General features: G+C 39.4%; 1 protein-coding gene and 2 non-coding genes across 3 annotated transcripts in view; 1 reads left to right on the top strand and 2 right to left on the bottom strand.

Moving 5' to 3' along the window:
• LOC112794958 (uncharacterized) overlaps positions 1–23,900 on the bottom strand; it is a 29,714-nt gene extending 5,814 nt beyond the window's left edge. The window contains exons 1-3 of the mRNA XM_025836917.1: positions 23,711–23,900; positions 22,863–23,393; positions 22,098–22,153 (exon numbers count right to left, since the gene is read on the bottom strand). Of these exons, the coding sequence (XP_025692702.1) occupies positions 22,098–22,153; positions 22,863–23,393; positions 23,711–23,900 (777 nt within the window). The remainder of the gene's footprint in view (positions 1–22,097; positions 22,154–22,862; positions 23,394–23,710) is intronic.
• On the bottom strand, positions 4,937–5,044 carry LOC112798602 (small nucleolar RNA R71). Its single transcript, XR_003200207.1, has one exon. It is a non-coding gene; the product is annotated as a small nucleolar RNA R71 (small nucleolar RNA).
• LOC112798579 (small nucleolar RNA R71) lies at positions 16,792–16,899 on the top strand. The gene has a single exon (XR_003200186.1). It is a non-coding gene; the product is annotated as a small nucleolar RNA R71 (small nucleolar RNA).
• Positions 23,901–25,628: the final 1,728 nt, after the last annotated feature.

The following is a 25,628-nucleotide window of genomic DNA, read 5'->3' as shown; positions in this document are numbered from 1 at the left end:
CAGGATTTAAAAGCGCAAAACGTACTAACGAAGCTTCTAACTTAAGACACAATAAACAGGTAAAAGATAACAAAAGTTAAGTATATAATATCATAAGAAACTAGCCACGACTCGTGAGGTCTAAGCCGGCTAGCCATATACAGACCATACATGAAACCAGATAGTAAAAACAGCTTATACAAGTTTTGTTCTCTCAAATACAAGCCTCTAGGCAAAACAAAATACAAAAGTGAGAGACATATACAAAATAAATCAAAAGACTCAAAAAGAAGTATCCAGATCCTCCACTTTTGTCACCAACCAGACAACTCACCGAGGAGGGTTGCGACCTACATTTGAAAAACACAAGAGAAATATGGTATGAAAATCGGAGGTTCTCAGTATGGTAACAGTGCCCAGTGATGTAGGATATAATACCCGGGACGCCAAAGGCAATCCTAGACTCCATATCCATTACAAGAACTCAAACTTAAAGCATTCTAAAACAAATAAGCATAGCTATATAAAACCTTAACATAACTAAATAGGGTACTCTATCTTAAGGAATTTCTATTCTAACCAAACACCATTGTCCCACAGCTTTTACCAACCTATCCTTCATGCGATCCCATCGCCACCGCCTTTCGAACCTCCTCAATCCCAGTAGAAATCACAAGTATATACAATGCAAGTAAATCACAAGTAGAAGCATATAAAGCAAGAAACTCGAGTAGCAATTAGACATGTTATACAAATAGACAAACAATATCAAGTCGGCAAAGCATACAAACAAATAGAAAATGCACATAATGAATGCCTATTGTACTGGCTGTGATGTCACATTGTCGGTTCAACTGCCAACCCGACACACCTCCATGGAGATGTCGCCCTTCGGAATCATCATATGGGAACCCCCGAGATATAGTGCTCGGATCACTGTCCAGGATTTTGTGCCTACACGCTCTATTGATCTGAAGGGATGTGAGCGGGATACTCTTGCCACAGACCTCACATCTCAATGCAAGCGGGACGAACCACCGCTCTTACGCCGTGGTCCACGAAATTGTGATCTCAATGGCGCCAACAACTTGGTACGCACAATTTAATATCACTCTTTTTCACAACTTCGCACAACTAACCAGCAAGTACACTGGGTCGTCCAAGTAATAAACCTTACATGAGTAAGGGTCGATCCCACGAAGATTGTCGGCTTGAAGCAAGCTATGGTCATGTTGTAAATTGACGAGCGGATAATTTGTACGCTTTTTGGCATTGTTTTTAGTATGTTTTTAGTATGATCTAGTTAGTTTTTAGTATATTTTTATTAGTTTTTAGTTAAAATTCACTTTTCTGGACTTTACTATGAGTTTGTGTGTTTTTCTGTGATTTCAGGTATTTTCTGGCTGAAATTGAGGGACCTGAGCAAAAATCTGATTCAGAGACTAAAAAGGACTGCAGATGCTGTTGGATTCTGACCTCCCTGCACTCGAAGTGAATTTTCTGGAGCTACAGAAGCCCAATTGGCGCGCTCTCAACGGCGTTGGAAAGTAGACATCCTGGGCTTTCCAGCAATATATGATAGTCCATACTTTGCCCAAGATTTGATGGCCCAAACCGGCGTTCAAAGTCACCCTCAGAATTCCTAGCGTTAAACGCCGGAACTGGCACCAAAGTGGGAGTTAAACGCCCAAACTGGCATAAAAGCTGGCGTTTAACTCCAAGAAGAGTCTCTACACGAAAATGCTTCAATGCTCAGCCCAAGCACACACCAAGTGGGCCCGGAAGTGGATTTTTATGTCATTTACTCATCTCTGTAAACCCTAGGCTACTAGTTCTCTATAAGTAGGACCTTTTACTATTGTATCTTTAAAAATCTTGGAGAGCTTTTGATCATGTTTTTATGATTGAACCCTCTTTGGGAGGCTGGCCATTCGGCCATGCCTAGACCTTGTTCTTATGTATTTTCAACAGTGGAGTTTCTACACACCATAGATTAAGGTGTGGAGCTCTGCTGTACCTCGAGTATTAATGCAATTACTATTGTTCTCCTATTCAATTCTGCTTGTTCTTGTTCCAAGATATCACTTGTTCTTCAACTTGATGAATGTGATGATCCGTGACACTCATCATCATTCTCACCTATGAACGTGTGCCTGACAACCACCTCCGTTCTACCTTAGATTGGGTGAATATCTCTTGGATTCCTGATACACGATGCATGGTTGATCGCCTGACAACCGAGTGCTCACCTGACAACCGAGCCAGCCATTCCATGAGATCAGAGTCTTCGTGGTATAGGCTAGAACTGATGGCGGCATTCAAGAGAATCCGGAAGGTCTAACCTTGTCTGTGGTATTCTGAGTAGGATTCAATGATTGAATGACTGTGACGAGCTTCAAACTCCTGAGGGCGGGGCGTTAGTGACAGACGCAAAAGAATCACTGGATTCTATTCCGGCCTGATTGAGAACCGACAGATGGATAGCCGTGCCGTGACAGGGTGCGTTGAACATTTCCACTGAGAGGATGGGAGGTAGCCACTGACAACGGTGAAACCCTTGCATAAGCTTGCCATGGAAAGGAGTAAGAAGGATTGGATGAAGACAGTAGGAAAGCAGAGAGACGGAAGGGACAAGCATCTTCATACGCTTATCTGAAATTCCTACCAATGAATTACATAAGTATCTCTATCTTTATCTTTATGTTTTATTCGTATATCACCATTATCCATTTGAGTTTGCCTGACTAAGATTTACAAGGTGACCATAGCTTGCTTCATACCAACAATCTCTGTGGGATCGACCCTTACTCGCGTAAGGTTTATTACTTGGACGACCCAGTACACTTGCTGGTTAGTTGTGCGAAGTTGTAGTGATCACAATTTCGTCCACCAAGTTTTTGGCGCCGTTGCCGGGGATTGTTCGAGTATGGACAACTGACGGTTCATCTTGTTGCTTAGATTAGGTATTTTTTTCTTCAGAGTTCTTAAGAATGAATTCTAGTGTTTCAAGGTGATGTTCTTATCATCACCAAAGCTGATTGATTTTCATCAATTTAGCTCTTGAATGCAATGTCCTGCTGAAGCTTGTTCAGCCATGTCTAATTTCTTTAGACTAAAGCTTTAGACTAACATTGCATGATTCCTGGAATTCTCATTAAGAATTTTGATACCTTCATTTTCTTTTTCCACTTAATTTTCGAAAAAGCACAAAAAAAAATTTAGAAAATCATAAAATCCAAAAATTTCTTGTTTGAGTCTAGAGTCTCATTTTAAGTTTGGTATCAATTTCATGTTTCTGTTCTTGTTGCATTCATGCATGTGTCTTCATTAATCTTCAAGTTGTTCTTGATGATTTCATTGCTCTGATCTTTGAATTCTCTTGACTTGAGTGTTTATGTGTCTCATATAGTGTCAGTAGTATACAAACTGCTAAGTTTGGTGTCTTGCATGCATTGTTATTTGACTTTAGTTGCATTTTGATTATTCCTCATGATTAAAAAAATCCAAAAATATTTTCAATTTGTGTCTTTTCAAGTCAATAATACAGAGAATTGAAGATTCAGAACATACTGCAGAGGAATTATACAGAAAAAGCTGGGCGTTCAAAACGCCCAGTGAAGGAGACAGACTGGCGTTTAAACGCCAGCCAGGGTGCCTGGCTGGGCGTTTAACGCCCAAAAGGGTAGAGTTTTGGGCGTTAAACGCCAGAATGTGCACCATTCTGGGCGTTTAACGCCAGGATGGCACAAGAGGGAAGATTTTGTTTTCAATGCAAATTTTTTTCAAGTTTTCAAAATTTTTCAAAATCAAATCTTTTTCAATTCAAATCTTTTCAATCAAATCTTTTTCAAATTCAATTTCTTTCTATTTTCAAGGATACTTGCTATAAATTGATGACTTGATTCAACATATCAAGTATGTTACCTTTTCTGTTGAGAAAGGTTTAATGTTTGAATCATATCTTTTCTTGATAGCCAAGTCATTAATTTTCAAAATCAAATCTTTTAAATGTTTTCAAATCATATCTTCTCAATCACATCTTTTTAAAACCAATCATATCTTCTTAACCACATCTTTTTCAAAATAACTTTCAATCAAATCTTTTTGATTTCTAATTTCAAATTCTTTTTCAAAAATCACTTGATTTCTTTCCCACTTTTATTTTCGAAAATCAATTAGTGTTTTTCAAAATGTTTTCAAAATCTTTTACTTGATTTTCGAAAATTACTTCCCCTCTTCTCACATCCTTCTATGGACTAACACTATTCCTTAATGCAAAATTCAAACTCCATCTTCTTTGATAAGTTCGAATTTTCTACTTCTGCCTTCTATTTTTCTTTTCCTCTGACACCTCAAGGAATCTCTATACTGTGACATAGAGGATTCCACATTTTCTTGTTCTCTTCTCTTTCTTATGAGCAGGAGCAAGGACAAAAGCATTCTTGTTGAGGCTGATCCTGAACCTGAAAGGACCTTGAAGCGAAAGCTAAGAGAAGCCAAGGCACAACTCTCTGTAGAGGACCTAACAGAAATCTTCAAAGAAGAAGAACCCATGGCAGCCGAAAACAACAACAATGCCAACAATGCAAGGAAGGTGCTGGGTGACTTTACTGTACCTACTCCCGACTTCTATGGGAGAAGCATCTCTATCCCTGCCATTGGAGCAAACAACTTTGAGCTTAAGCCTCAATTAGTTTCTCTAATGCAACAGAATTGCAAGTTCCATGGACTTCCATTGGAAGATCCTCATCAGTTTTTAGCTGAGTTCTTGCAAATCTGTGACACTGTCAAGACTAATGGGGTTGACCCTGAGGTCTACAGACTTATGCTATTCCCTTTAGCTGTAAGAGACAGAGCTAGAACATGGTTTGATTCACAACCTAAAGAAAGCCTGAACTCTTGGGAAAAGCTAGTCAATGCCTTCTTGGCAAAGTTCTTTCCACCTCAAAAATTGAGTAAGCTTAGAGTGGAAGTCCAAACCTTCAGACAGAAGGAAGGAGAATCCCTCTATGAAGCTTGGGAAAGATACAAACAATTAATCAGAAAGTGTCCCTCTGATATGCTTTCTGAATGGAGCATCATAGGTATTTTCTATGATGGTCTCTCTGAACTATCCAAGATGTCTTTGGATAGCTCTGCTGGAGGATCTCTTCATCTGAAGAAGACGCCTACAGAAGCTCAAGAGCTGATTGAAATGGTTACAAATAACCAATTCATGTACACTTCTGAAAGGAATTCTGTGAACAATAGGACCAATCAGAAGAAAGGAGTTCTTGAGATTGACACTCTGAATGCCATACTGGCTCAGAATAAAATATTGACTCAACAAGTCAATATGATTTCTCAAAGTCTGTCTGGAATGCAAAATGCACCAAGCAGTACTAAGGAAGCTTCATCTGAAGAAGAAGCTTATGATCTTGAGAACCCTTCAATGGAAGAGGTGAATTACATGGGAGAACCCTATGGAAACACCTATAATCCTTCATGGAGAAATCATCCAAATCTTTCATGGAAGGATCAACAGAGACCTCAACAAGGTTTCAACAATAATAATGGTGGAAGAAACAGGTTTAGCAATAGCAAGCCTTTTCCATCATCTTCTCAGCAACAGATAGAGAGTTCTAAGCAGAACACCTCTGACTTAGCAACCATGGTCTCTGATCTAATCAAAACCACTCAAAGTTTCATGACTGAAACAAGGTCCTCCATAAGAAACCTGGAGGCACAAGTGGGTCAGCTGAGCAAGAAAATTACTAAACTCCCTCCTAGTACTCTTCCAAGCAATACAGAAGAAAATCCAAAAGGAGAGTGCAAAGCCATCAACATGGCCGAATTTGGAGAGGAGGAAGAGGCAGTGAATGCCACTGAGGAAGACCTCAATGGACGTCCACTGGCCTCCAATGAGTTCCCCAATGAGGAACCATGGGAATCTGAGGCTCAAAATGAGACCATAGAGATTCCATTGGACTTACTTCTGCCATTTATGAGCTCTGATGAGGATTCTTCCTCTGAAGAGGATGAGTATGTCACTGAAGAGCAAGTTGCTAAATACCTTGGAGCAATCATGAAGCTAAATGACAAGTTATTTGGAAGTGAGACTTGGGAGGATGAATCCCCTTTGCTCACCAAAGAACTGGATGACTTGTCTAGGCAGAAATTACCTCAAAAGAGACAGGATCCTGGGAAGTTTTCATTACCTTGTACCATAGGCACCATGACCTTCAAGAAGGCCTTGTGTGACTTAGGGTCAAGTGTAAACCTCATGCCTCTCTCTGTAATGGAGAAGTTAGGGATCTTTGAGGTGCAAGCTACAAAAATCTCACTAGAGATGGCAGACAATTCAAGAAAACAAGCCTATGGACTTGTAGAGGATGTTCTGGTAAAAGTTGAAGACCATTACATCCCTGCTGATTTTATAGTTCTAGAGACTGGGAAGTGCATGGATGAATCCATCATCCTTGGCAGACCCTTCCTAGCAATAGCAAGGGCTGTGATTGATGTTGATAAAGGAGAGTTGATCATTCAAGTGAATGAAGAATCCTTGGTGTTTAAGGCTCAAGGATATCCTTCTGTCACCATGGAGAGGAAGCATGAAGAGCTTCTCTTAAAACAGAGCCAAACAGAGCCCCCACAGTCAAACTCTAAGTTTGGTGTTGGGAGGCCACAACCAAACTCTAAGTTTGGTGTTGAACCCCCACATTCAAACTCTAAGTTTGGTGTTGGGAGGTTCCAACATTGCTCTGAGCACCTGTGAGGCTCCATGAGAGTCCTCTGTCAAGCTACTAACATTAAAGAAGCGCTTGTTGGGAGGCAACCCAATGTTATATTTTATCTATTCTCTTTTGTTATTTTATGTTTTCTGTAGGTTGATGATCATGAGAAGTCACAAAATCAATAAAAAAAGCAAAAACAGAATGAAAAACAGAAAGAAAAACAGCACACCCTGGAGGAAGAACCTGCTGGTGTTTAAACGCCAGTGAGGCTAGCAGATGGGCGTTTAACGCCCAGTCTGGCACCATTCTGGGCGTTTAACGCCAGAAATGGGCACCAGACTGGCGTTAAACGCCAGAAATGGGCAAGCTCTTGGCGTTAAACGCCAGAAATGGGCACCAGCCCGGCGTTTAACGCCAGAATTGGCTCAAAATGTATTTCTACATGCCATTTGGTGCAGGGATGACTTTTCCTTGACACCTCAGGATCTGTGGACCCCACAGGATCCCCACCTACCCTACCACTCTCTCTCTTCTTCACCCATTCACCAATCACCTCAACACCTCTTCCCCAAAAACCTTTCACCTATCAAATCCCATCTTTCTCTTCACCACTCACATCCATCCCTCATAAAACCCCACTTACCTCACCCTTCAAATTCAAACCACTTTCCCTCCCAAACCCACCCATACATGACCGAACCATGAGCCCCCCCACTCTTATATAAACCCTTCTTCACTCCTTCATTTTCACACAACCTAAACACCACTTCTCCCCCTTTTTGGCCGAACACAAAGCCATTCCCTTCTTTCTCATTTCTTCTTCTTCTACTCTCTTCTTTCTTCTTTTGCTCGAGGACGAGCAAACCTTCTAAGTTTGGTGTGGTAAAAGCATTGCTTTTTGTTTTTCCATAACCATTTATGGCATCCAAGGCCGGAGAAACCTCTAGAAAGAGGAAAGGGAAGGCAAAAGCTTTCACCTCCGAGTCATGGGAGATGGAGAGATTCATCTCAAGGGTGCATCAAGACCACTTCTATGAAGTTATGGCCTTAAAGAAGGTGATCCCCGAGATCCCTTTCAAACTCAAAAAAAAGGGTCAACTTTGATCAAAGGTTGGACCAAGTCCTCATAAACATTTGTGAAGAGGGCGCTCAATGGAAGAGAAACTCAAGAAGGAAGCCGGTTCAACTGAGAAGGCATGACCTTAAGCCCATCACTAAGAAAAGGATGGAGCAAGCATGAGGAAATTCCTCCTCATAAAATTCCTGAGATGCCTCAAGGGATGCACTTTCCTCCACAAAACTATTGGGAGCAACTAAACACCTCCCTAGGAGAATTGAGTTCCAACATGGGACAACTAAGGGTGGAGCATCAAGAACACTCCGTCCTCCTCCATGAAATTAGAGAAGATCAAAGAATCATGAGAGAGGAACAACAAAGACAAGGAAGAGACATTGAGGAGCTCAAGCACTCCATAGGATCTTCAAGAGGAAGAAAGAGCCGCCATCACTAAGGTGGACCCGTTCTTTAATTTCCTTGTTCTTTATTTTTCTGTTTTTCGAATTTTAGTACTTATGTTTATCTATGTTTGTGTCTTGTGATCATTAGTGTCTTAGTGTCTATGCCTTAAAGTTATGAATGTCCTATGAATCCATCACCTTTCTTGAATGAAAAATGTTCTTAATTGAAAAAGAAAAGAATTACATGAATTTTGAATTTCATAACAGTTTGATTATTTTGATGTGGTGGCAATATTTTTGTTTTCTGAATGTATGCTTAAACAGTGCATATGTCTTTTGAATTTGTGGTTCATGAATGTTGGATCTTGAAAGAATGATGAAAAAGGAGACATGTTACTGAGGATCTGAAAAATTATAAAAATGATTCTTGGAGCAAGAAAAAAAGCAGTGAATACAAAAAAAAAATTTCGAAAAAAAAGGAGAAAGAAAGAAAAAGAAAAAGAAAGAAAAAGAAAAAGAAAGAAAAAGAAAGAAATAAAGTTTTGATCCAAGGCAAAAGGAGTGTGCTTAAGAACCCGGGACACCTCTAATTGGGGACTCTAGCAAAGCTGAGTCACAATCTGAAAGGGTTCACCCAATTATGTGTCTGTGGCATGTATGTATCCGGTGGTAATACTGGAAGACAGAGTGCTTTGGGCCACGGTCAAGACTCAATAAGTAGCTGTGTTCAAGAATCATCATACTTAACTAGGAGAATCAATGACACTATCTGGACTCTGAGTTCCTAAAGAAGCCAACCATTCTGAATTTCAAAGGATAGAGTGAGATGCCAAAACTATTCAGAGGCAAAAAGCTAAAAGCCCCGCTCATCTAATTAATACTGATCTTCATAGATGTTTTTGGAATTCATTACATATTCTCTTCTTTTTATCTTGTTTGATTTTCAGTTGCTTGAGGACAAGCAACAATTTAAGTTTGGTGTTGTGATGAGCAGATAATTTGTACGCTTTTTGGCATTGTTTTTAGTATGATCTAGTTAGTTTTTAGTATATTTTTATTAGTTTTTAGTTAAAATTCACTTTTCTGGACTTTACCATGAGTTTGTGTGTTTTTCTGTGATTTCAGGTATTTTTTGGCTGAAATTGAGGGACCTGAGCAAAAATCTGATTCAGAGACTAAAAAGGACTGCAGATGCTGTTGGATTCTGACCTCCCTGCACTCGAAGTGGATTTTCTGGAGCTACAGAAGCCCAATTGGCGCGCTCTCAACGGCGTTGGAAAGTAGACATCCTGGGCTTTCCAGAAATATATGATAGTCCATACTTTGCCCAAGATTTGATGGCCCAAACCGGCGTTCAAAGTCACCCTCAGAATTCCCAGTGTTAAACGCCGGAACTGGCACCAAAGTGGGAGTTAAACGCCCAAACTGGCATAAAAGCTGGCGTTTAACTCCAAGAAGAGTCTCTACACGAAAATGCTTCAATGCTCAGCCCAAGCACACACCAAGTGGGCCCGGAAGTGGATTTTTATGTCATTTACTCATCTCTGTAAACCCTAGGCTACTAGTTCTCTATAAGTAGGACCTTTTACTATTGTATCTTTAAAAATCTTGGAGAGCTTTTGATCATGTTTTTATGATTGAACTCTCTTTGGGAGGCTGGCCATTCGGCCATGCCTAGACCTTGTTCTTATGTATTTTCAACAGTGGAGTTTCTACACACCATAGATTAAGGTGTGGAGCTCTGCTGTACCTCGAGTATTAATACAATTACTATTGTTCTTCTATTCAATTCTGCTTGTTCTTGTTCCAAGATATCACTTGTTCTTCAACTTGATGAATGTGATGATCCGTGACACTCATCATCATTCTCACCTATGAACGTGTGCCTGACAACCACCTCCGTTCTACCTTAGATTGGGTGAATATCTCTTGGATTCCTGATACACGATGCATGGTTGATCGCCTGACAACCGAGTGCTCACCTGACAACCGAGCCAGCCATTCCGTGAGATCAGAGTCTTCGTGGTATAGGCTAGAACTGATGGCGGCATTCAAGAGAATCCGGAAGGTCTAACCTTGTCTGTGGTATTCTGAGTAGGATTCAATGATTGAATGACTGTGACGAGCTTCAAACTCCTGAGGGCGGGGCGTTAGTGACAGACGCAAAAGAATCACTGGATTCTATTCCGGCTTGATTGAGAACCGACAGATGGATAGCCGTGCCGTGACAGGGTGCGTTGAACATTTCCACTGAGAGGATGGGAGGTAGCCACTGACAACGGTGAAACCCTTGCATAAGCTTGCCATGGAAAGGAGTAAGAAGGATTGGATGAAGACAGTAGGAAAGCAGAGAGACGGAAGGGACAAGCATCTTCATACGCTTATCTAAAATTCCTACCAATGAATTACATAAGTATCTCTATCTTTATCTTTATGTTTTATTCGTATATCACCATTATCCATTTGAGTTTGCCTGACTAAGATTTACAAGGTGACCATAGCTTGCTTCATACCAACAATCTCTGTGGGATCGACCCTTACTCGCGTAAGGTTTATTACTTGGACGACCCAGTACACTTGCTGGTTAGTTGTGTGAAGTTGTAGTGATCACAATTTCGTCCACCATAAATCTCAGTCAGACGGATTCAAATGGTTATGGAGTTTTAATAATTAAAATATAAATAAAACGTAAAATAAAGATTGAGATACTTATGTAATTCATTGGTGGGAATTTTAGATAAGTGTATGGAGATGCCTCATCCCTTCTGAATCTCTGCTTTCCTACTGCCCTCATCCAATCCTTTATACTCCTTGCTATGGCAAGCTGTATGTTGGGTGTCACCGTTGTCAATGGCTACTTCCCGTCCTCTCACTGAAAATGGTCCTCTACAGTTTTTGTACGACTAATCAACTGTCGGATTTCTCGTCTCGGATGAAAAATACCATGCACAGATATCGTTTGGCTAATCAGTTGTTGGTTCTCGATCGTGTAGGAATAGGATTTACTATCCTTTTGTGTCTGTCATCACGCCCTACAGTCGCGAGTTTGAAGTTCGTCACAGTCTTCCCTTCCCAGATCCTACTCGGAATACCACAGACAAGGTTTAGACTTTCTGGATCTCAAGAATGCTGCCAATTGATTCTAGCTTATACCACGGAGGTTCCAATCTCAGATTCAGATGCCCCATTGTCAGAGGGGAGTCAATGTGAATCGTTGATTAGAAACCCAAGAGATATACATTTAAGCTTGTCTTCATGTAGAATGGAAGTGGTTGTCAATCACGCATTCATAAGTGAGAATGGTAATGAGTGTCACATAATCATCAAATTCATCATGTTCTTGTGTGCGAATGAATATCTTAGAATAAGAATAAGCATGAATTGAATAGAAAATAGTAGTAATTGTATTAATACTCGAGGAACAGCAGAGCTCTACACCTTAATCTATGGTGTGTAGAAACTCCACCGTTGAAAATACATAAGAACAATGTCTAGGCATGGCCAAATGGCCAGCTTCCCCAAATGGCATATGAATTTGAAAATAGGGAAAAAAGACCCTTAGTACAATAGTAAAAAGTTCTATTTATACTAAACTAGTTACTAGGGTTACAGAAATGAGTAAATAATGCAGAAATCCACTTCTGGGCTCACTTGGTTTGTAACTTGTTTCTGGCGTTTAACTCTGCTTTGCAACTTGTTTCTGGAGTTTAACGCCAGAATAGGGCAAAAAGTTGGCGTTAAATGCCAGTTTGCGTCATCTAAACTTGGGCAAAGTATGAACTATTATATATTTCTGGAAAGCCCTAAATGTCTACTTTTTAACGCAATTGAGAGCGCGCCATTTGAACTCCTGTATCTCTAAAAATTCTATTTTGAGTGCAGGGAGGTTAGAATCCAACAGCATCAGCAGTCCTTTTTCTGCCTCTGAATCAGATTTTTGCTCAAGTTCCTCAATTTTAGCCAGAAAATACCTGAAATCACAGAAAAACACACAAACTCATAGTAAAGTCTAGAAATGTGAATTTTTCTTAAAAACTAATAAAAATATACTAAAAACTAACTAAATCATACTAAAAACTATATAAAAACGATGCCAAAAAGCGTATAAATTATTCGCTCATCACAACACCAAACTTAAATTGTTGCTTGTCCCCAAGCAAATGAAAACAAAATAGGATAAAAAGAAGAGAATATACAATGAATCTCACAATATCAATGAAACTTAGTCCCAGTTAGAGGTGTCCAGTGTTCTTAAACACACTCTTTTTGCTTTGGATAATGACTTTAACCGCTCAGTCTCAAGCTTTTCACTTGGACCTGCATGCCACAAGCACATGGTTAAGGACAGCTTGATTGAGCCACTTAGGCCTGGATTTTATTTTCTTGGGCCCTCATATCCATTAATGCTCAAAGCCTTGGATCCTTTTTACCCTTGCCTTTTGGTTTAAAGGGCTATTGACTTTTTCTGCTTGCTTTTTTTTCTTTCTTTCTCTATTTTTTTCACTGCTTTTTCTTGCTTCAAGAATCAATTTCATGATTTTTCAGATTATCAATAACATTTCTCTTTGTTCGTCATTCTTTCAAGAGCCAAAAATTTTAACATTCATAAACTTCACTATAAAAAATATGCACTGTTCAAGCATTCATTTAGAAAACAAAAAGTATTGCCACCACATCAAAATAATTAAACTAATTTCAAGATAAAATTTAAAATCCAAGTACTTCTTGTTCTTTTGTAATTAAGCACATTTTTCATTTAAGAGAGGTGAAGGATTCATGGAGTTATTCATAGCTTTAAGACATAGACACTAGACACTAATGATCATGTAATGAAGACACAAACGTAGATGACACAATAAGCATAAAACCAAAAACAAAAAAAATAAATAGACAAGGAGATTAAGGAATGAGTCCACCTTAGTGAGGGTAGCGTCTTCCTCTTGAAGAACCAATGGAACGCCTAAGCTCCTCTATGTCTCTTCCTTGTCTTTGTTGCTCCTCCCTCATAGCTCTTTGATCTTCTCTAATCTCATGGAGAATGATAGAGTGCTCTTAGTGCTCCACCCTTAGTTGGTCCATGTTGTAACTCAAGCCTTCCAAAGATGTGTTGAGTTGCTCCCAATAGTTGTGTGGAGAAAATTGCATCCTTTGAGGCATCTCAGGGAATTCTTGATGAGGATCTTCCTCATGCTCTTGTTGAGGTCCATGAATGGGCTCTCTTATTTGCTCCATCCTTTTCTTAGTGATGGGCTTGTCCTCTTCAATGAGGATGTCTTCTTCTATGTCAATCCCAGCTAAATTGCATAGATGACAAATGAAATGAGGAAAGGCTAACCTTGCCAAGGAGGATGACTTGTCAGCCACCTTGTAGAGTTCTAGAGGTATGATCTCATGAACTTCCACTTCCTCCCCAATCATGATACTATGGATCATGATGGCCCGATCCACAGTCACTTCAGATCGGTTGCTAGTAGGAATGATGGAGCGTTGGATGAACTCCAACCATCCTCTAGCCACAGGCTTAAGGTCCGGTCTTCTCAATTGAACCGGATTGCCTCTTGAGTCTCTTTTCCATTGAGCTCCTTCTACACATATGTCCATGAGGACTTGGTCCAACCTTTGATCAAAGTTGACACTTCTAGTGTAGGGGCGTGCGTTTTCTTGTATTATTGGCAAGTAGAACGCCAACCTTACATTTTTCGGACTGAAATCTAAGTATTTTCCCCAAACCATTGTAAGCCAATTCTTTGGATTCGGGTTCATACTTTGATCATGGTTCCTAGTGATCCATGCATTGGCATAAAACTCTTGAACCATTAAGATTCCGACTTGTTGAATGGGATTGGTAAGAACTTCCTAACCTCTTCTTCGGATCTCATGTCGGATCTCTGGATACTCATTTTTCTTGAGCATGAAAAGGACCTCAGGGATTACCTTCTTCTTGGCCGCAACTTCATAGAAGTGGTCTTGATGGACCTTTGAGATGAATATCTCCATCTCCCATGACTCGGGGGTGGAAGCTTTTGCCTTCCCTTTCCTCTTTCTAGAGGTTTCTCTGGCCTTAGGTGCCATAAATGGTTATGAAAAAACAAAAAGTAATGCTTTTACCACACTAAACTTAAAAGGTTTGCTCGTCCTCGAGCAAAAGAAGAAAGAAAGAAGGAGAAGAAGAAGAAAATAGAGGAGATGGAAGGAGAAGTGAATTCGGCCAAGAAAGTGGAAAGGTGGATGTGTTGTGTGAATATGAAGGAGTAGTGAGGGGTTTATATAGGGGTGAGGGGAGGGTTAGGATTCAGTCATTAGGGTTGGGTTTGGGAGAGAAAAGTGTTTGAATTTGAAAGTGAGGTAGGTGGGGTTTTGGGGAAGAAATTTGGAGGTGATTGGTGAAGAGGTGATGGGGAAGAGTGTTGTGGGAGGATAGGTAGGGATCCTGTGGGGTCCACAGATCCTGAGGGGTCAAGGATTTATCATCCCTGCTCCTATTAGGCGTGTAAACACCCTTACAGTGCAATCCTGGCGTTTAACGCCAGATTGCTGCTTGTTTCTGGCGTTAAACGCCAGCTTTTATTCCTTTCTTGGCGTTAAACGCCAGGCTGCAACCTGTTTCTGGCATTTAACGCCAGATTGTAGCCTGTTTCTGGCGTTTAACGCCAGTCTGGTGCTTGTTTCTGGCGTTTAATGCCCAGAATGCTGCTAAACTGGGCGTTAAACGCCCATTCTGCTATCCTTACTGGCGTTTAAACGCCAGTAAGTCTCTCCTCCAAGGTGTGCTATTTTTAATGCTATTTTTTATTTTTCTTAAATTTTTGTAGTTGTTTTTGTGACTCCACATGATCATCAACCTAAAAAAAGAAAATAACATGAAATAACATAGATAAATACAAATTGGGTTGCCTCCCAATAAGCACTTCTTTAATGTCAATAGCTTGACAGTGGGCTCTCATGGAGCCTCACAGATATTCAAAGCATTGTTGGGACCTCCCAACACCAAACTTAGAGTTTGGATGTGGGGATTCAATACCAAACTTAGAGTTTAGTTGTGGCCTCCCAACACCAAACATAGAGTTTGACTGTGGGGGCTTTTTTGACTCTGCATTGAGAGAAGCTTTTCTTGCTTCCTCTCCATGGTTACAGAGGGAGATCCTTGAGTTTTAAACACAAGGTGGTCCTCGTTCAATTGAAGGATCAACTCTCCTCTGTCCACATCAATCACAATTTTTGCTGTGGCTAGGAAGGGTCTTCTAAGGATAATGGATTCGTCCTCATCCTTCCCAGTGTCTAGGATTATGAAATCAGTAGGGATGTAAAGGCCTTTGACCTTTACTAGCACATCCTCTACCTGTCCATAAGCCTTTTTCATGGATTTGTCTGCTATCTCTAATGAGAATTTGGCAGCCTGTACCTCAAAGATTCCCAGTTTCTCCATTACAGAGAGCCACATTAAGTTTATGCATGACCCCAAGTCACACAGAGTCTTTTCAAAGGTCATGGTGCCTATGGTACAGGGAATTAGAAATTTACTAGGATCCTGTTTCTTTTGAGGTAATGTTTGCCTAACCAAGTCATTCAGTTCATTAATGAGCAATGGAGGTTCATCCTCCCAAATCTCATTACCAAATAACTTGGCATTTAGCTTCATGATTATTCCAAGGTATTTAGCAACTTGCTCTCCAGTGATATCTTCATCCTCTTCAGAGGAAGAATATTCATCAGAGCTCATGAATGGCAGAAGTAGGTTCAATAGAATCTCTATGGTCTCTAGATGAGCCTCAGATTCCTTAAGTTCCTCAAATGGGAACCCCTTTTTATCCAGAGGACGTCCCATGAGGTCTTCCTCACTAGGATTCACGTCCTCCTCCTCTTCTCTAGGTTCGGCCACACCAAGTAAGGTTATGGCCTTGCACTCTCTTGTTGGATTCTCTTCTGTATTGCTTGGGAGAGTACTAGGAAGAGTTTCAGTGACTCTTTTACTCAGCTGGCCCACTTGTGCCTCTAAATTTCTAATGGAGGACCGTGTTTCATTCATGAAACTTAGAGTGGCCTTAGATAGATCAGAGACTATGTTTGCTAAGCTAGAGGGGCTCTGCTCAGAATTCTCTGTCTGTTGTTGAGAGGATGATAGAAAACGCTTGTTATTGCTAAACCTGTTTCTTCCATCATTATTAAAGCCTTGTTGAGGCTTTTGTTGATCCTTCCATGAGAAATTTAGATGATTTCTCTATGAGGGATTATAGGTGTTTCCATAGGCTTCACCGATGTAATTCACCTCTGCCATTACAAGGTTCTCAGGATCATAGGCTTCTTCTTCAGAAGATGCCTCTTTAGTGCTATTGGATACTTTTTGCAATCCATTCAGACTCTGAGAAATCATATTGACTTGCTGAGTCAACATTTTGTTCTGAGCCAATATGGTATTCAGAGCATCAATTTCAAGAACTCCCTTCCTCTTAGGCATCACATTACTCACAGGATTCCTTTCAGAAGTGTACATGAACTGGTTATTTGCAACCATTTTAATGAGTTTCTAAGCTTCTGCAGGTGTCTTCTTTAGGTGAATAAATCTACCTACGGAATGGTCCAATGACATCTTAGACAATTCAGACAGACCATCATAGAATATATCCAGGATGGTCCATTCTGAAAGCATGTCAGAAGGACACTTTTTGGTCAGTTACTTGTATCTTTCCCAAGCTTCATAGAGGGATTTACCATCTTTCTGTCTGAAGGTTTGAACATCCACTCTAAGCTTGCTAAGCTTTTGAGGAGGAAAGAACTTAACCAAGAAAGCCGTGACCAGCTTATCCCAAGAGTTCAGGCTATCTTTAGGTTAAAAGTCCAACCATATTCTACCTCTGTCTCTTACAGCAAAAGGGAAAGCATAAGCCTGTAGACCTCGAGATCAACCCCATTGGTCTTAATAGTATCACAGATTTGCAAGAATTCAGTTAAGAACTAAAAAGGATCTTCTGATAGAAGTCCATGAAACTTGTAATTCTGTTGCATCAGAGAAACTAATTGAGGCTTTAGCTAAAAATTGTTTGCTCCAATGGCAGGGATTGAGATGCTTCTTCCATGGAAGTTGGAATTTAGTGCAGTAAAGTCACCAAGCATCTTCCTTGCATTGTTGTTGGGTTCGGCCATGTCTCCTTCTTTTTTGAGATTCTCTGTAAAGTTTTCTCTGGATTGTTGTGCTTTAGCTTCTTCTTCAAAGTCCTTTCAGGTTCAGGGTCTGCTTCAACAAGAATATCCTTTTCCTTGCTCCTGCTCATATGAAAAAGAAGAGAACAGAAAAGAAGAAGAATCCTCTATGTCACAGTATAGAGATTCCTTTATGTGAGTAGAAGAGAAGAATAATAGAAGAGGAAAAATTCGAACACAGAGAGAGAAGAGAAGAGGGTTCGAAGTATGAGTAGAAGAGAAGTGTTAGTAAATAAATAAATAAATAGAAGGAGATGAGAGAGAGGAGTTTTCGAAAATAATTAAAAGGAAAAAGAAAATATTTTTGTTTTTTATTTTAAAATATAGTTAGAATTCAAAAATTGGGAGAAGGAATAAAATTAAAATTAAAATTTAAAATAATTAGTTGATAAAAAAAGAATTTTGAAAAAGGGTGAGGAATTTTCAAAAATTAGAGAGAGAAAATTAGTTAGGTAGTTTTGAAAAAGATAAGAATTTTAAAAATCAAACAAAAGTCAATTAGTTAGTTGAAAAAGATTTAAAAATCAATTTTGAAAAGATAAGAAGTTAGAAAAGATATTTTGAAATTAAAGTTTGAAAAAGATATAATTTGAAAAAGATATGATTGAAAAGATATGATTGAAATTTATTTTGAAAAAGATTTGAAAAGCAAATTAAAAAGATTTGATTTTTAAAATTAAAATTGATTACTTGACTAACAAGAAACTAAAAGATAAGATTCTAGAATTTAAAGATTGAACCTTTCTTAACAAGAAAGTAACAACCTTTAAATTTTTGAATCAATCATATTAATTGTTAGTAAAGTTTTTCGAAAATTTGAAATAAAATAAGAAAAAGATTTTAAAAATCAATTTTAAAAAATTTTTGGAAATATAAAAGAAAACTGAAAAAATTGATTTTTGAAAAAGTTTTGAAAAGATAAGATTTTTAAAATTGAAATCTTGACTTGACTAACAAGAAACAACTAATTTTAAAAATTTTTGACAAAGTCAACCCAAAGATTTCGAAATTTATGAGTAAAATAAGGAAAAGATATTTTTTTGATTTTTTGAATTTTAATGTGGAAAGAGAAAAACAACAAAATGACTCAAGACATAAAAATTTTGGATTAAAACGAATGATGCATGCAAGAACACTATGAATGTCAAGATGAACACCAAGAACACTTTGAAGATCATGATAAACATCAAGAACTTATTTTTGAAAAAAAAATTTTGAAAATTAAAAAGATGCAATTGACACCAAACTTACAAATTGACTCTAGACTCAAACAAGAAACACAAAATATTTTTGATTTTATGATTTTACTAATTTTTTGGATTTTTCGAAAATAATTTTGGAAAAACGAAAAAGAAGAAAAATTTTGAAAGATTTTTGAAAACTTTTTGAAAAGAAAATTACCTAATCTGAGCAACAAGATGAACTGTCAGTTGTCCAAACTCAAACAATTCCCGACAACGGCGCCAAAAACTTAGTGCACGAAATTGTGATCTTAATGGCGCCAACAACTTGGTACGCACAATTGTAATATCACTCTTTTTCACAACTTCGCACAACTAACCAGCAAGTCCACTGGGTCGTCCAAGTAATAAACCTTACGTGAGTAAGGGTCAATCCCACGGAGATTGTCGACTTGAAGCAAGCTATGGTCATCTTATAAATCTCAGTCAGGCGGATTCAAATGGTTATGGGAGTTTTAATAATTAAAATATAAATAAAACGTAAAATAAAGATAGAGATACTTATGTAATTTATTCGTGGGAATTTCAGATTAGTGTATGGAGATGTCTCATCCCTTCTGAATCTCTACTTTCCTACTGCCTTCATCCAATCCTTTATACTCCTTTCTATGGCAAGCTGTATTTTGGGTGTCACCATTGTCAATGGCTACCTCCCGTCCTCTCAGTGAAAATGGTCCTCTACGGTTTCTGTATGGCTAATCAACTGTCAGATTTCTCGTCTCGGATGAAAAATACCATGCACAGATATCGTATGGCTAATTACCTGTTGGTTCTCGATCGTGTAGGTATAGGATTTACTATACTTTTGCGTCTGTCACCATGCCCTACAGTTGCGAGTTTGAAGCTCGTCACAGTAATCCCTTCCCAGATCCTACTCGGAATACCACAGACAGGTTTAGACTTTCTGGATCTCAAGAATGCTGCCAATTGATTCTAGCTTATACCACGGAGGTTCCAATCTCAGATTCAGATGCCCCATTGTCAGAAGGGAGTTGATGTGAATCGTTGATTAGAAACCCAAGAGATATACATTCAAGCTTGTCTTCATATAGAACAGAAGTGGTTGTCGATCACGCATTCATAAGTGAGAATAGTGATGAGTGTCACATAATCATCACATTCATCATGTTCTTGTGTGAGAATGAATATCTTAGAATAAGAATAAGCATGAATTGAATAGAAAACAGTAGTAATTGCATTAATACTCGAGGAACAGCAGAGCTCCACACCTTAATCTATGGTATGTAGAAACTCTACCGTTGAAAATACAAAAGAACAAGGTCTAGGCATGGCCAAATGGCCATCCTCCCCAAATGGCATATGAATTTGAAAATAGGGAAAAAGACCCCTAGTACAATAATAGAAAGTTCTATTTATACTAAACTAGTTACTAGGGTTACAGAAATGAGTAAATGATGCAGAAATCCACTTCCGAGCCCACTTGGACTGTGCTTGGGCTGAGCATTGAAGCTTTCATGTGTAGAGGTCTTCCTTGGAGTTAAACGCCAGTTTGTAACTTGTTTCTGGCGTTTAACTCTGCTTTGCAACTTGTTTCTGGCGTTTAACGCCAGAATAGGGTAGAAAGCTGGCATTAAACACCCGTTTGCGTCATCTAAACTCGGGAAAAATATGGACTATTATATATTGCTGAAAAGCTCTGGATGTCTACTTTCCAACGCAATTGAGATCGCGCCATTTGGACTTCTGTAGCCCGAAAAATTCATTTTCGAGTGTAGGGAGGTCAGAATCCAACAGCATCATCAATCCTTTTTCTGCCTCTGAATAAGATTTTTGCTCAGGTCCCTCAATTTCAGCCAGAAAATACTTGAAATCAAAGAAAAACACACAAACTCATAGTAAAGTCCAGAAATGTGAATTTTGCTTAAAAACTAATAAAAATATACAAAAAACTAACTAAATCATACTAAAAACTCTATAAAAACGATGCCAAAAAGCGTATAAATTATCCGCTCATCACGCCGCCGCTACCTCGACAGGCGGGATCCAACCATTGTGCCTGCCAGGCGGATAGTGTCTCATAATCCTAACATAAAATAGTAGTTCAGTGGTTTTTCAGAAAACAGTTGCAATACATCAGTGATTCCTCATTACACATTCGAGTCCTCGACTCAACTCAACCACTTTCAATTCACATTTTTATTTCGAACTCAACAGTTCCTCAATTCTCATCTCATACATCAACCATTCATCACAAACCATCGAACCATCCTCAGTACAACAGAAACATAGGCCTCTGTTTTCTAATTTCTCCGAATAATATCATTTAAAACCCTAAAATTCTTTCTCTTGTTTTAAATATCCAAAACAAGGCTCAAGAGTCTTAAAATAGTGTTATGGAAGCTTACAACCTTGTTAGGAAGGTAGAATAGTTGAAAACAAAAGAAAATTTGAGAAACAGGGCGTGTGCGTACGCACAGGTGCCAAAATTCACAACGTCTGTTCGCTCACACAACCTGTGTCAGCGCCCTCAACAGACTAGCCTTCCCAACGTGTGTGTGCGCACAAGGCCGTGCGTACGCACAGGTTGCAATTTCTCATTGGTGTGTGCGTGCACAAGCTGTGCTAGCATTGCAAGCAGACTGCCTGCCTCTGTGTGTGCGTACGCACAGGTTGAAATTTTCGCAGAGGTGTGCGCACATACCAGAAATCACAAAATTCTACAACTTTGTAGAATTTCAGATTTTCAACACCAATTTTGAATGATCATAACTTCCTCTACAAAATTCTAAATTTTGTAAACTTTATATCGATTTAAAGGGTTTTCAATGAACTTTAATTCTAAATAAATTTCAACCAATTTTGAAAATCGAGGAAAAAGTTATGATCAGACAAAGTTCACCAAAAACCAACTTTACCCAATTTCACAATTTCCACAATTTCTTGTAAACACAACCAAAGCTATACCAAACCATTTCAAACTCCATTTCTCATTAAAATCTACCCTTTGTGTCATATTACACCAATCTTACCACATTTTCCTTCACAATTCATCCTCCTCCATCTCAACATCAATATATCACATATATCACATTCTAATCAATCTTCTTTCACATTTTTTTCCAACCACATTACCATTTCATCAATCTCAACATCACACATATTATCACAATACACTTTTCAAATTCACACAATCAATCATCATCACCATATCATCATCAATTCATTATAAATCATCATACATCAATATTCATAACTCATCAACCATTATAATTCAAACTTAGCCTATAGGTCACTAGCCTAAGTGTCCATGAATATTATATACTACATAGAGAAAATCAAAACCATACATTGACCGATTTTCAATATGCCCTTAACCCAAAATGAGCACAACTATAATCCCCAACAAGCTTTCCAACACAATCCAAGCCACCAACAAGTTCCAATAGCTCCAAAACTCACAATAATCAAGCTATATATACATAAATAATCACAAATCAACCTAGGGCTCAACATAAATATAATCTCACAAAGGTTCAAGAGCTCTTACCTTTCCCAATAGCTTTGGAAGCCAAGACCCAATGCTAAGCAAAGATGAGAGTGAACCTAAACATCCAAAATCACAAAAACTCACTTAATCCCAAGCCCTAGGAACTCAAAATTTTAAAGAGAAGAACTGAGAGGGAATCGAGCTTTCCTTACCAGTTTCTTGGGTGGTTTTTGTAAAGCTCTTCACAAGGAATGTGTAGCCGTAAACGGTGCGGCGATCGGAGCTCTGTAGCTCAAGATATAAGCTTGGAAAGAAGATGATGAATAGTGCTCAAGGGTTCTCTTCTTCCCCTTCTCTTTCAGCTGGGTGTGTGTGTGTTTGAGTGTGGTTTGTGCTGATTAGTTCATTAAATGAACCTTATATATGTTGGGCTTGGGCCCAACTTGGGCCCGGTCCAACCCGTTAGCATTTTTAGCCTGTTTGGCTCAACTTTGGGCCAAAACTTTAAAATTAATGCCCGGTTTTCCATTTATAATATTTTTCTAAGGTTTTTGGCTGTTTTCACTTTTTCTCGCATAGTACCGGACAGACTTGAACCGGTTCAACTGTCGGTTTGTGGTTTTTCACAGTTTTTCACAGAAAACACATTTTCTGACTCAGAAAGACCTGATGAGTCCAAAAATTATATTTAAATCCTCAAATTCTCACTCTAACTTTTTGGAATCTAATTTGGGCAATATAATCACTTAATTAACCGGTTGATTAGTTGTGGTTCTTACATTCTCCCCACCAAATAAGAAATTTTGTCCTCAAAATTTGAATTACCTGAGAAGAGCTCGGGGTAATCCTTTCGCATCTCAGACTCCAATTCCCAAGTATGCTCTTCAACTCCTGCTCGCTCACAAGTAACTTTAACCAATGAGACTTCCTTTCCTCGCAGCTTCTTCACACTAGTGTCATCGATCCTCACTTGCGTTAATTGGAAAGTTAAGTTTTCCCTCAACTCAACCAACTCAGGCTCCAACACATGAGCCACATCCGACGTGTACTTACGAAGTTGTGACACGTGGAATATGTCATGCAAGTTAGACAGATGAAGTGGCAAAGCTACTTGATATGCCACTGGCCCGAATCGCCTCAAAATTTCAAATGGTCCTATATACCTCAGATTCAATTTCTTGGTCTTAATCGCTCTTCTAATCCCAGTTGTCAGTGTAACCCGCAGAAATACATGTTCTCCCACTTCAAACTCTAATGGTTTCCTTCTCTGGTCCGCATAACTCTTCTGTCGACTCTGAGCAGTTAACATCCTTGCACGAATCTTCTTAATGTTCTCAGCAGTCTCTGCTACTAAATCTGGACCCAAAACACTTGCTTCACCAGATTCATATGAACAAAGTGGAGACTGGCACTTTCGTCCATACAAGGCCTCATACGGAGCCATCCCTATGCTCGCATGAAAGCTGTTGTTGTACGCAAACTCCACCAATGGCATGTAGCAGTCCCCCTTCCGAGTTGATCCAATACACATGCTCTCAGCATATCTTTCAATGTCTGAATAGTCCTCTCCGACTGTCCATCTGTCTGTGGATGATATGCAGTACTGAGACATAGCTTCGTACCGAAAGATCTTTGGAAAGCTCCCCAAAACCTTGAAGTGAATCGGGGATCACGGTCTGATACTATGCTCGACGGCACACCATGCAACCTTACTATCTCCTTTATATACAACCTTGCTAGCTCATCCATTGAGCAACTTATTCGGATAGGCAGAAAATGAGCAGATTTGGTTAAGCGTTCCACGATCACCCAAATCGCATCAAATCCCGACCTAGTCCTCGGTAACCCGGTCACAAAATCCATCGCAATTCCTTCCTCCTTCCACTGAGGAGTTTAAAGTGGCTGTAGCATTCCTGACGATTTCTGATGTTCTATCTTCACCTTCTGACACGTCAAGCACTTTGAGACATGTTCTGCCACATTTTTCTTCATACCAGGTCACCAGAATATAGCCTTCAGATCATGGTACATCTTAGTACTCCCAGGGTGAATAGAAAATCCGCTCTTGTGCGCTTCTTTCAATATATCTTGCCGCAAATTTCCAACATCCGGCACAATGATCCTACCCTTGAATCTCCACAATCCATCTTGATCCCATGACACTCTCCATTGCTTCCCTTGCTTGATAAATGGCAACACCTTAGGTAACACATCATCGTTTTGATGAGCCTTTAGGAGTTCGGATTTAAAGTCACTTGAGATCTGTAACTTATTTAGGCAAGCTCTTCCGGAAACTTCACCAATATCCAACTTAAGATCCACAAACTTTTCCACTAGCTCCTCTTCCTTGATTTTCATCCAAGATATTATTAAGGATTTTCGACTCAATGCGTCTACTACTACATTCACCTTTCCAGGGTGATAACTCAGTTCAAAATTGTAGTCCTTAAGCAACTACATCCATCTCCTCTGACGCATATTAAGCTCCTTATGATCAAAGATATACTTGAGACTCTTATGATCATAAAAGACACTAAACCTTACTCCGTACAAGTGATGTCTCCAAATCTTCAATGCAAACACAATCGCTACTAATTCCAAGTCATGAGTTGGGTAATTTGCCTCATGTGGTCTCAGCTGATGTGATGCATAAGCCACCACATTCCGGTGTTGCATCAACACACAATCCAAACCCTTCAAGGAAGTATCACAGTACACTTCAAATGGTTCATGCGGTTCCGGTAAGATTAAAACAGGTGCTGAAGTTAACTTGTGCTTCAAATTCTGAAAATTCTCTTCACACTCTGACGTCCAAACAAAAGACGCTTCTTTCCTTGTCAATTTAGTCATCGGTAGCGCAATCCGAGAGAATCCTTCAATAAATCTCCAGTAATATCTGGCTAAACCCAAGAAGCTCCTAACTTCCGTTACCGTCGTCAGTCCTTACCATTCCATCACCGAGGATCTACGGCTATTCCTCCTTTGCTCACCACGTGACCGAAGAACTTCACTTCCTCCTTCCAGAACTCACACTTCGACAGCTTAGCATACAACTTTCGCTCCTTTAGGATTTGCAACACAGTCCTTAAGTGTTCCTCATGTTCCTTTGCCGTCTTAGAATAAACCAAGATGTCATTTATGAAAACCACCATGAATTTGTCCAAAAAGGGATAAAACACTCTATTCATGTAATCCATGAAAACAGCAGGTGCATTCATTAACCCAAAGGATATCACCGCAAACTCGTAGTGTCCTTAGTGCGTCCTAAACGCTGTCTTAGGGATATCATCCTCCTTCACCCTTATCTGAGGGTAACTGGATCTCAAATCGATCTTGGAAAGCACTCCAGCTCCTTGCAACTGATCCATCAAATTATCTATCCTTGGCAGCGGGTACTTGTTCTTTACCGTCACTTTATTCAATTGTCGGTAATCCACACACAATCGAATTCCTCTATCATTCTTCTTCACCAATAAAATTGGCGCTCCCCACGGGGATACACTCGGTCGAATGAACCTCTTGTTCAGAAGCTCCTCCAACTAAGCCTTTAACTCGGCCAGCTCTATCGAAGCCATCTTATAAGGCGCCATT

Source organism: Arachis hypogaea, chromosome 4 (assembly GCF_003086295.3).
Source record: "Arachis hypogaea cultivar Tifrunner chromosome 4, arahy.Tifrunner.gnm2.J5K5, whole genome shotgun sequence".
Classification (NCBI taxonomy): domain Eukaryota; kingdom Viridiplantae; phylum Streptophyta; class Magnoliopsida; order Fabales; family Fabaceae; genus Arachis; species Arachis hypogaea.
This window is presented reverse-complemented; position numbering and strand designations above follow the sequence as displayed.